Source organism: Idiotropiscis lumnitzeri, chromosome 13 (genome assembly GCF_059441095.1).
Source record: "Idiotropiscis lumnitzeri isolate Australia: NSW breed Sydney's pygmy pipehorse chromosome 13, RoL_Ilum_1.0, whole genome shotgun sequence".
Classification (NCBI taxonomy): Eukaryota; Metazoa; Chordata; class Actinopteri; order Syngnathiformes; family Syngnathidae; genus Idiotropiscis; species Idiotropiscis lumnitzeri.
The window spans coordinates 1,470,556-1,482,748 of NC_142403.1; the positions used below are offsets into that span (position 1 = coordinate 1,470,556).

At 41.9% G+C, this 12,193-nt stretch overlaps 1 protein-coding gene across 3 annotated transcripts in view; it reads right to left on the reverse strand.

Moving 5' to 3' along the window:
* Positions 1–12,193, reverse strand: part of LOC148324004 (protein Niban 1-like) — a 58,945-nt gene that overhangs the window by 13,555 nt on the left and 33,197 nt on the right. For 2 of the 3 annotated variants that reach the window (XM_088313120.1, XM_088313122.1), the window contains exons 5-8: positions 8,087–8,251; positions 6,423–6,538; positions 5,085–5,189; positions 1,908–2,070 (exon numbers count right to left, since the gene is read on the reverse strand). In XM_088313120.1, coding sequence (XP_088169246.1) covers positions 1,908–2,070; positions 5,085–5,189; positions 6,423–6,538; positions 8,087–8,251 — 549 coding nt within the window. The remainder of the gene's footprint in view (positions 1–1,907; positions 2,071–5,084; positions 5,190–6,422; positions 6,539–8,086; positions 8,252–12,193) is intronic. The other variant, XM_088313121.1, reaches the window with a different exon arrangement.

The following is a 12,193-nucleotide window of genomic DNA, read 5'->3' on the forward strand; positions in this document are numbered from 1 at the left end:
TAAGTTTCATTAATTCTAAGCATGTTCAAACTTCAAGTTGGTGAATAAATGTATTTTCTGTGCTGGATGTTTTTGCCAATACACAAAATTTCTTCCTCTCAGGAGGTGATAAGTCTTCAAAGGCTGGACTGACACAATGTTGTCTTTCAGCTGGCATACTATTTTCCACCTTGAAACAATCTGCTTATACTTCTAGAGAAAATAAAAAAAGAATACTGTACATCTAGAGCAGCCATCACCAAATGGCGGACCGTGGTCCGGATCCGGACCGACAGATGGTTTCAGACCGGACCCATGACCAATCTATGATGATTTTTTTTCAGGGCGCATTCGCAAACGTTGACGCTGCAATTCAAGTTAATACGGAAAAGGCATCACAGATTTGAGCCAATTAAATCTTTTGTTTCCGAAACATTTAGGTTTGAAAAATTAATATCTTTCCGTCTAGAGTTTAGGCAGACTGTAATTTTCAGTCAACAGCAAGAGTCAGTACAAGACAAAATGGCAGCCAGGGAAAAAAACAGGTGTATTTTTCATCTTAATTCATATTCCAAATGCAATATTTATCAGAATACTGTGTTTGGACTAGTCGGGTTATTGTTAAGATTTTTTTTCCCTTGACCTCCCCTTTAAATACAGCAGCCATCACCAAATGGCGGACCGCGGTCCGGATTCGGACGGGACCCATGACCAATCTATGATGATTTTTTTTTTCAGGGCGCATTCGCAAACGTTGACGCTGCAATTCTAGTTAATACGGAAAAGGCGTCACTGATTTGAGCCAATCAAATCTTTTGTTTTTGACCCACTGCCAATTGCGCCGGAAGAGAGTGCTGCTGACAGTATGTATGCCTTGCTAAAAAGTAAGCAAGGTCGATGCGTGTTGTTTTAAATGAACGGACGGAGAAATTTCGTTTTGTTCTGGCTGCAGCCGATTCAAAACCAGTGTGCATCATATGCTCCGAAACCGTCGCAACATTGCGAAGCGCCAATACGAAACAAAGCACCGCCCTTTTGTGCAAAGTTATCCGCTGAAGTTTGAGGTGAGCGCACGCAAAAACATCGAACTTCGAGTGCAGTATAACAGATTTTTACATTTTCGTTTACAGCCCAGCGGCATGCAAACGAACGTTCACTAAAAGTTAACTAAAACATTCAGTGATGGGGAAGTTGTGAAGGAGTGCTTAAATGCGGTTGCACAAACATTATTTAAAGGAAAACACAAAGCCCAGATGTGTGAAATAATCTACGAAATTCCAATGGCCCTGACTCCGTTCCAACCCAGATTTAAATCACTGGCAGGGCAGTCACAAACTCATTTTTCTCATTAAGAGAAGTTAAAAATATTCAAAAGAAAAGGTGGTGTCAAAGCTCATTTTGAATTAGTTTTTCATGAGGACAGCCATTTTTATTGATTGTGTACTGAACATGTTGACCTGTTATACTTGGATAATTGGGCTTTCCGTTTTTTTCAGGCTGATAACTCTTTGATTTAAGAAAAAAAAGGTAAAAGATGTTAACTCAATGCTTAGCACTTGATATATTTCTGGAGGAGATATTTTACTGTTTTTTTTCTGGAAGTGGCACCCTTAAGTTCCTGGAGCCACATTTTCTTGAATGTGAAATAAACGCCTTATATTTGTTTGACTGGCAAAGGTGTTTAATGGGAACATTGCTAAATATTTAGTATATAAGTGCGCTCTGTTGAAAATGACGAAATATTGAACCCATATAAAAATGTGAACATAGGCTAGACATTAAGGGAAGTTGGACTTTGGTTCGGACCTTTTAATTGGAAGAAATTTTAGTCGTGGACCTCTTTCACTTTTAATTGAATACCTCTGATCTACAGCAATACCATCGATCACCTTCAAAATAAGTAAAGAAATAGAGAACAAGAAATTCACCTCTGACTCTTCCCTTCAATTGTTGCCTGCAGTTGAGAATCTGGTCCATGTCTGAGTGGATGAGCACTTCTTGTTGCCGCAATGATTTTCGACATTGTTCCTTCAATGCAGAGAGTCCTCTCAACAGATGTTCTTGGACCAGAATGTATGCTGCCTCCACAGCCTGCATACAAGTACGTTAAAAAGATAAAGTAGTTCTAAGATGGTTGGTTCGACTGTAATGTATGCACTGCAATAGAGTATTCGTTCACATTGTATGAACACTGAATGCAGGCTATCTAATACAAGTGTATCCACAATATTCCTTTGGGGTAGCATCTAATGAAAATAATGATTAACAATTCACTGATGGAGGAGAAACTGCACATTATATGTTTAAAAAAAGCAGTAATTATCAATATTGACTGATATGAAATAATTATTGTGAAATATTTTCCCGCCATATAGCCGTGTCCTACTAAGCACATTATGTTTAAAAAATGAGTTTTTTTTATCTTTATATTGTCCAGTTTATTTGACATTTTATAGTTGCATTGACCTTGTCAGGGTTCGCCGGTAGGCGGGAAGGGGGTGGACCCAAAATGCGAGGAAGCCAGGAAAAGGGGTAACTTAAAGGAAATTTATTAACTCAAACAAAGACAAACAACGTGGCAGGGTGCAAAAAATACCAAAGGCAAACTAAAACGTGACTAAACTGGATCAAGGACGAGGAACAAAGATAGTGACAAATACTGAGGGACATCAACGTGAACGAGAGCAAGAACGAGATCGGGGAGCGGCCGTGACAGTCCTTAATGGAGCAGCGATGTCGGGAATGAAGGGCATGGCGGGAGAAATGGACCGTCAATGGGTTGTCGGAGTGAGGTGTTTAAATAGTCCAGTCATTAGGGGAGCAGATGGAAATCAGGTGTGTGAGGCTAACGGGCAACAGGTGCGTGGCTGGTGGGGAACGAGTGCTGAAGGGAACGCCCCACTCAGCTGACCAAATAAAAAAAGGAGCAAATGGCAGGAAGGTGAAGAAAATAACAAAAACATGACCGACACGGATCATGACAGACCTCTCATTAAGTATTATGTTAAAAATAAAATAACCTAAATTCAGCCTTTTTGTCGGGGTCCTTATTTTCAATACTAAAAAAATAAAAACAATTCAATCTATAACGTTATCAACCAATATGTAATACCGTATTGTGATACACTTAGCAGTTACATCTCCCAGCCCTAGGTTGGCATCTAATTTACAGACACAGAAAAAACATGTATATGTAAAGTTTCAAATTGCTCTTTTAATTAAGTGCACATTTATATTTTTATAGATCATTGTATCTGTGCTGTTTTCATCTATTTACATTTTCTCCTCCAAGTATTGTGCCAAATAGTGTGTAAAAACCGCATCATGTATATTCAATGGTATAAAGGTACTACCTGAAGAGAGCCACTTTGCAGATTTAAATACGATAGACTGGTCTGTTAGTCCGTCAAAAACGGATGCATGTTTTACTGACGAGTGACGGAACACTGATGGACCTCTCTCAGTCTGTCGCTGGCGGATATTTTGCTGATGTTTTTGGACGGACTGACGAACCTCCTGACGGACTAACGGACTTCTGACAGACAAACTGATGGACTGACAAACTGACAATTGCTGTTCGGTTTGTCACAAAAAATGACGGACTGATGAATGACGGATGGATAGCCAGGCCACTGATCGATGATGATTGACAGACCAGCAAAACCAGGAATAATTCCCACATCTTCAAATCAGGTTTTTGATGTTTTGTTACTCTGTTTACATCAGGCATCTACAACTCCGGTCATCAGTTTTAGTGTGAACAACCGGTGCACTTATGGGGTTGACGGCTACATTATTACATCAGCAAGAAAAAAAACGCAGAGAATAGACTTTGATGCGATATGTAACTACAAATTTATCCTTCTGAATGTAAACAACCGACTGCCTCCGCTGCTCATCAAAGCAGAGTTACACCGTGGAGAACCTTTATCTCTGGGGAGGCACATAATAGTGATGGATCGATGTGCTGTCCTCACTCTTTTTCGAAGGTTTGACAAAAGAAATGCTACAATCCATCCATTTTCTAAGCTGCTTCTCCTCACCAGGGTTGCGGGGGTGCTGGAAGCTGTCCATGGTTACCTGCCAATCGCAGGGCACACAGAGACAAACAACCATCCACACTCACACTCATACCTAAGGACAATTTGGAGTGTTCAATCAACCTATCGGGCATGTTTTTAGAAAGTGCGAGGAAATCAAAGTACCTGGAGAAAACCCACGCAGGCACGGGGAGAACATGCAAACTCCACACGGGAAGGCCGGAGCCGGAATTGATCCCACAACCTCTGCACTGTGAAGCCATCGTACTAACCAGTCGCCCACCGTGCAGCCCTAAACGCAACCACCCAAATATAAATAATCAAAAATGAGCCCAAAATGTTGACGATGTAATTCTCTGAAGTAAAACCGCTTCAAAGCATGAGCACCCGCCATTACTGGAAAGGGCGATGCCTTATGAGATTTTACTGAGAATACATCACACCACTCTGTGCATGTAGTCCATAGAGTTATGATCTGGTTGAATGCAACCAGTGGGAAACAACATTCTTGAAAAAAGTTTGTCACTAAATAACAAACAGTCAGCGACCGTCTGTTTGAAGTTCTCATTTGCATACTTCACATTTCCAACCTGCGTGAGCGTGCGTGTGTGTGCGTGTTTGTGGGCGTGTGCGTGGGGGTGTGTGTGCGTGTGAGAGGCTCTAACCCAAAAAACAACATAACATTATTTTACATAAAATTAAGTTATTACTGCTTCATTTGACAAAGTAGTCATAGTTTTGGATAATTTGGTCGATTTGTGAACCAGAAAATGAAGAAACCAATCTTTTTGCCACCATCCCCGATCAGACCACCTGATCAGACACGATTTCTGATTATGTGATTAGATCGGGACATCCCTATGATCGGGCTATCAGCCCGGTTCATACTTTAGCGAGACCAGTTCATTAGTTCATGTACTGATGCACTCACATCTTTTCAATGAAAACCAATTCTCATTTTCAAATTGGTTTTCATTACACTCCTAATTGTTGTGTATAGTGGCAAAGTCTTTCATCAAGTTTTCTGGACAAATATTCATGAAAGTGAGTAGACATGTTACTCACCGCAAACCAAACTCTCTTCTTCCCTGTTTTCTTAGTTTTCAGGTGTGGAAGCATTTCTTTTTGCAGAGATGGCAGCAACTGCTCCATCACTAAGTTGGCCAGCACCTGACATACAGACACAATAACATGTCACAACGTTAATTGTATCATATATATATTTTTTTAGATACATATACATATTATCTGCCGCTTATCCGGGTTCAGGTTGCGGAGGCAGCAGCTTCAGCAGGGGACATGCCCGGAACACCTTACCAGGCAGGCGTCCAGGAGGCATCCTAATCAGATGCCCAAGCCACCTCATCTGGCTCTTCTCAACGTGGAGGAGCAGCAGCTCGACTCTGAGTCCCACCCGGATGACAGAGTTTCTCACCCTATCTCCAAGGGAGAGCCCGGACCAGTGTTGTTTTAACAGGCGTTTTAGATTTAGTCTTAGTCTTTTGGATGAAAATACTTTTTAGTTTTCATCACATTCAGACATTTCTATTCATGATAGTTTTACTCTAGTTTTAGTTGACGAAAACTCAAAAAGGTTTTAGTCTAGTTTTAGTTGACGGAAACGCAAAGAAACAAGTTTTAGTATAGTTTTCGTAAATTTATTATACCTACTGTTTTTTTTCCTGGAAGTGGCACCCTTAAGTTCCTGGAGCCACATTTTCTTGAATGTGAAATAAACGCCTTATATTTGTTTGACTGGCAAAGGTGTTTAATGGGAACATTGCTAAATATTTAGTATATAAGTGCGCTCTATTGAAAATGACTAAATATTGAAACCATATAAAAATGTGAACATAGGCTAGACATTAAGGGAAGTTGGACTTTGGTTCGGACCTTTTAATTGGAAGAAATTTTAGTCGTGGACCTCTGTCACTTTTAATTGAATACCTCTGGGCTATGTGTTCCCTGCAATTGGCTGGCAAACCAGTTCATGGTGTCCCCCCTGCCTACTGTCCGAAGATAGCTGGGATAGGCTCCTGCACGCCCGTGACTCTAGCGAGTAGAAGTGGTTCAGAAAATCAACGGATGGATATATTTTTATCATTTACAGGTCATGATTGTGAAGTGGTGGGGATCATTCGTGTGCAAGGAAAAAACATTCCCCAACCACTGAACACTGCGGCACAGCTGGAGTCTGACCAGCTAGCTGACTTCCTGCAGCTCTTCATACCCGACGAGCTGCCCCCACTAAAAGAGCTACACCACAAAAGCATGTATGTAGTGTAAAACAAGGAACATTTTTTATGTGCCATACAAAACAAAAAAAATCCACCTGTGTGTGATTAGTAGAGTACACGCATACTGTATTGCTGTTTCTCATTTGCGGTTTGAAATTAGTCATACCTTGACATCACTGCCAATCAGCATGTCCCAAGCCTCATATTTGCCTTGGTCCTGTCGGTAGCGCTGGATAGCTTTAAGGAAGGCCTGAACCTCACATGTTTTCTTGTTCAAGAAATCTGTCCCAAGGGAAAGAGTCATTTAGGTGTAAACTGGAATACTGTACAGTTACATTTATAAATAATTGTTTACGGTGTGAATAATCATTTGCATACCTTATTAATATTATAATATTACATAATTCAAAGTCATTTAGAAATATGGTATCAACAGAAACAAAGGTAATGCTGAGATTAACATCACATTAAAAACTGCATAATCATTAAGCGTGTAACTGAAAAAGAAAGTATCAGGTGGTAACTTGCAAAATAATGGATAACACTTTGTAATATGGTTGTCAAATGCGCTATATAAATAAAGTTGTATTGTATTACATTGTATTTACAAACTTTATGTAAATGATTATCTATGTCAGAAACATACTTTATAAATAAAGACTCCAGTAATTACAAATGTTTAGCTAATGCTTATTAGTGTTTACTTATTATAAAGTGTTACCCAAAGAGCTGTAAATGTTGTGTGACGTGCATGAGCGCTCCGCAGAACTGACATTTACTGCCGACACGTTGCTTATTTAGCGGAAAGGCGGACGTTACTGGCGACAGCATGCAGACGTTAAAGGGTGAAGGGTGGACGTGAAAGATGACTTAAAGGTACAGCCCCTGTAGGTGTCTATGTGCACTGTGCAAAATACAATACAAAAAAATGCAACTTTACAGAAAATGGCACCTCCAAAGAGACACGCCTACGAAGCACAGTTCAAACTGCAAGCTATCATTAGCGGAGGGAGATGGCAATGTAGCAGCTGTGAGAAGTCAATGAATCCACGGTTCCCAAGTGTGTTACTCAGTATGTTAGCACCTTCTGTTGGTGGAGGTTTGAGACTACAGTCAGTTGACAACAGATCAGTTACGTGTATGTAGGTGCGGGAGAAAGCTGTCCATGATATACACATATATATATATATATATATATATATATATATATATATATATATATATATATATATATATATACACACATATATATATATATATACACATATATATATATATATTTATTTATTTTTAATTTTTTTTATTTCTGCCGGTGTTACATAGATAACTCATTTTATTTGTCGAACCGGCTCATGTATGTACAAATTCATTTTTAGGGCTGAATTACAAACTCTTGTTATTTTTAATCAGGTGTGTTTCATAGTCTGGAAATTACGGTAAGTGGATGTGAATAGGAAATTAGTCAGGTGATGAGGTTTAGTTTATGTAATGTGCAGTGGCACGTGTGACACAATCAGACGTCTGAGGGTATCGTGCACTATCGTGAGTTTGTTCGGCCGTGTATGTCTTCGGCCAATAAATCGTGTCAATCACATTCAGTTGAAATTTTGATTTTTATAGAATACAAGATGATTGCAGAATGAATATTGATGTTGAAGGTAATGGTTATTTTATATTGGTACAATACAGTAAAATTGACAAACAAGCATAAAATTATATATTTTCATTACAATGTGAACCGTGGGCTGGTTTGAGCGATGAGACGCAAGGGCTGAAAATGTGTTCCATGGCCTAGTGTACGTTCCTGGTCTGAGTGTGCAAAGTCCTTGCCTTGGTTCTGGTGTCTTATACACTCAGACAGAATGGATAGGAATTTAAGTTGCTTGGCTTGCTGGTAAAAGCAAAAATAAAAGTCTCTCCTGTAGGGCATACGAAGGTAGACTGGAAACTGTCCTGGCATCGCAGACAGAGAAGGAGCAAAGTTATCCATCAAATCTGAAACAAAACAACAAAAAATGCTATGCATTAGCCACACACTCAAGTGTTTCTGCAAGGGATTCGAATCCTGATAAAATAGTCACATTTCGAGACTGTGCGTTCTGGTCATTGCTATTTATAAATGGTACAGACCTACGTCAGGGATAACTCAGGAGGGGGTTTTGTGTGATTCCAGGGGGGGTGTGACCCAAGGGAACATTCTTTTTTCTGCCATACTACAATAAAGTGTAATTGCAAATCCACTCCAGTAGTGAGCAGCGGCGCTCTCCTTGCCCATTGTGCACAGGTTTTACAACGGAAATGCGATTATTTACATTTGCGGTGGAGAGTGGGTAGTGGGGTGGGGGCGTGAATAGTTTTTTTCTTGTTGGGGGGGCGTGACAGAAAATAATTGAAGGACTGCTTTATCCCTGCGGCACAGTGGCTGACTGGTTAGCACGATGGCCTCACAGTGAGAGACAGCATCGGTCGTGGGTTCAATCCCGGCTCCGGCCATCCAGTGTGGAGTTTGCATGTTCTCCCTGTGCATGCATGGGTTTCCTCCGGGTACTCCGGTTTCCTCCCACATTCCAAAAACTTGCATGGCAGGCCAATTGAACACTCTAAATTGCCCCTAGGTATGAGTGTGTGTGCGGATGGTTGTTCGTCTCTATGTGCCCTGCGATTGGCTGGCAACCAGTTCAGGGTGTCCCCCGCCTACTGTCCGAAGATAGCTGGGATAGGCTCCAGCACCCCATGCCACCCTAGTGAGGAGAAGCGGTATTGAAAATGGATGGATGGAAGCTTTATCCCTACCGTGCGCCGTCACCTTACTGTAGGGGAGAGGTTTGTGTGTCCTAATGATTTTAGAAGCTAAGTTGTCTGGGGCTTAATGCAATACAATATTTACTTAGATAGCGCTTTCACAACAGCTGCAGCTTTAACTAACTCTTTACAGAACATGGTTTACCAAACAGTAAAATGGTACATGACGCCTTCAGGGAATTGTTTAAAACGACCTTGAAGCTAAAGATACAATGTGACTCATTTGCAGTGTTGTTTTTGTCAACGATGACGATGACGAAAATATTTCGTTAACATGAACATGAACACGTCTGCGGTCGGTCATTCGTCTCAGCTCGCACACACTGACGCGCGTTTCTTAGACGGATAACCGCAAGCTGGTGCAGGTAAACAAGACATGTTTGATAGAGTTTGTACTTGTGCTACTGTACTATAGAACAAGTCTACTACAAGTCTATGTTGTTAAAACGTTTAAATTTTATGTTGCTTCAAGTGAAATAAAGCCACAACAGTTGCCAAATAAAACGTTTTGGTTCTCGGCTTATTTTGCAGCAATGTGCATTGATTCCCCTGTTACGTTATCTGATTGTAATGCATAATCCTTAATAGTCAATCGGAAAGTCTTAGCAATTGGGTGAAAACCTTGTATGCCAATTTTCAGCAAAACGGACTCAAATCTTTTTGAGTTTTTGTCGACTAAATGCGACTAAAACCTTTTTGAGTTTTCGACTAAAACTAGACTAAAACTATCACGAATAAGAATGACTAAATCTGACGAAAACTAATAAACATTTTCGTCCAAATGACTAAGACGAAGACTAAATCTAAAATGCCTGCCAAAAACAACACTGGTTATTTGCCAGGAGGATATCATTAAAAACTCGCATCAGGGCTGGCTGACTCTGTGCTATACATCATCTTAAAACCTGATTGTAAAACCTAAATGACATTATGTTCATCCAAGAAAGGTTTTAACTGCATGTGTACCTTTTTTTTCCACAATTTTTTTAAACAAAAGGCACCCTGGGAATGGGCCTAAAATTTAACAGCGCACCTTAATCAAGACAAGGTTTCTTAAGCAGGGGTTGCACTACAGCAGGGGTGCCCATTGCGTCGATCGCGATCGACTATTCGCTCGCAAAGGGGGTGTTGGCCGATTGCATCACATACAGACTTGTTGCATGCCTCATCGTGCATGCACGAGGGCGCTAACGAGCAAAATTAGCAGTTTCGATTTTGTTTCGTGCCCGCAATTGGCTGGCAACCAGTTAAGGGTGTCCTCTGCCTACTGCCCGAAGATAGCTGGGATAGGTTCCAGCACCCCCCGTGACCCTGGTGAGGAGAAGCGGGACAGAAAATGGATGGATGGATGGATTTTGTTCCGTCTACTCTAAACCTAATAATAAAGTATAAAAACGATGGGAACATGTAAGCTAATTATTTCCACACAGCGGAAGAGGAGGATTTTTGCTTTGGGCTTGCTTTGGGCTCCGTGGCGGGGCGTCTCGCACTGGCTGAAGAACTCGGGGGTCAGGGGGAGGCGGGCGAGGCGCGAAGGTTTGTGCTCGCAGTTTCAGTGCTGGAGAATGACCCGCGGGACGGAGGAGCCATCCACTACCACAACCAGCAGCCGTAGCGCAAGTAATCATTAACTCATTTACTCCCTTAGACGTACAAAGACGTCTTTTAAAGCAATGGCGCCCTCTACCAAAGACGTATAAGTACGTTTCCTGTCTTTTTTACGTCATAGTGTACATAAGGGTCTGATGCAACCTCTGACTGAGAATCAGCCTTGTCCGCATTGTGAATCATGTAAAAATCACCCAGCAGGGGGCAGAGGTGCAAAAGATCCGCCTTGAATCTGCGCCAGAGGTACAAATGGGGGGCGGGATCCTGGGGTAGACTTATAAGTGTGGAGAGCAGCGTGGGTAGCAGCAGCATCGGCAGCACTAGCAGCAGTCGCATTAGTAGCGTTAACAATGAAATCCTCCAAGCAAATGACGATCGAGGAATGCTTTTTTGTAAAAAAAGCTTCCTAAAAGCATCAAGGCGATGGAGACGCTTTGGTTGAGAGGATGACGCTTCGTCGTCGTCACAACAAACAGGCGTCTAAAGAGGCTGCGCGTGCCTTGCGGCCTGCATCGCCTGCCTTCGGACAATAGCCAAAGCAGCCGAGAGTCCTCACCAGATCCCCCCCAAACGAGGAGGTAAGCGCTCGCAAGTTACCATTGAACATGTGGTTTTACCCCTCATGCTTTTATTGTACATATCATGCATCTTGCGGGCAGAAAATGTCGCGTAAATGTGCAGTTAGACGCGAGCTTGCTCGCTGACTTCCTCGTCCGGGCGCCTATTGCACAATTACACGCGAGCGTAAGTCCTCGCCGACGAGGAAGTAAACGCTCGCAAGTTACCATTGAACGTGATTTTAGCCCTCATGCTTTTATTGTACATATCATGCATCTTGCGGGCAGAAAATGTCGCGTAAATGTGCAGTTAGACGCGAGCTTGCTCGCTGACTTCCTCGTCCGGGCGCCTCCTCTATTGCACAATTACACGCGAGCGTAAGTCCTCGCCGACGAGGAAGTAAACGCTCGCAAGTTACCATTGAACATGTGGTTTTAGCCCTCATGCTTTTATTGTACATATCATGCATCTTGCGGGCAGAAAATGTCGCGTAAATGTGCAGTTAGACGCGAGCTTGCTCGCTGACTTCCTCGTCCGGGCGCCTCCTCTATTGCACAATTACACGCGAGCGTAAGTCCTCGCCGACGAGGAAGTAAACGCTCGCAAGTTACCATTGAACATGTGGTTTTAGCCCTCATGCTTTTATTGTTCATATCATGCATCTTGCGGGCAGAAAATGTCGCGTAAATGTGCAGTTACACGCGAGCGTATCTCCTCCCCGACGAGGAAACAACAATACTGAATGGTGTGGTAATCATACATACTTTCTAAAATTCACAGATTGTGCATCCCGCGGCAAGAAAGTTCCTCCTCGTCTTGTTGGTGTAAAGAAAGGTAAATTATAATATGAAACTTCACACGCCAGCAATAAAATGCAGCAATAAATATATATTTCCAATTGTTTATATTTCTGTAATTTACAGGTTGTGCATCAGGAAGCAGTGGTTCCGGATGGCGTCACACTGGATG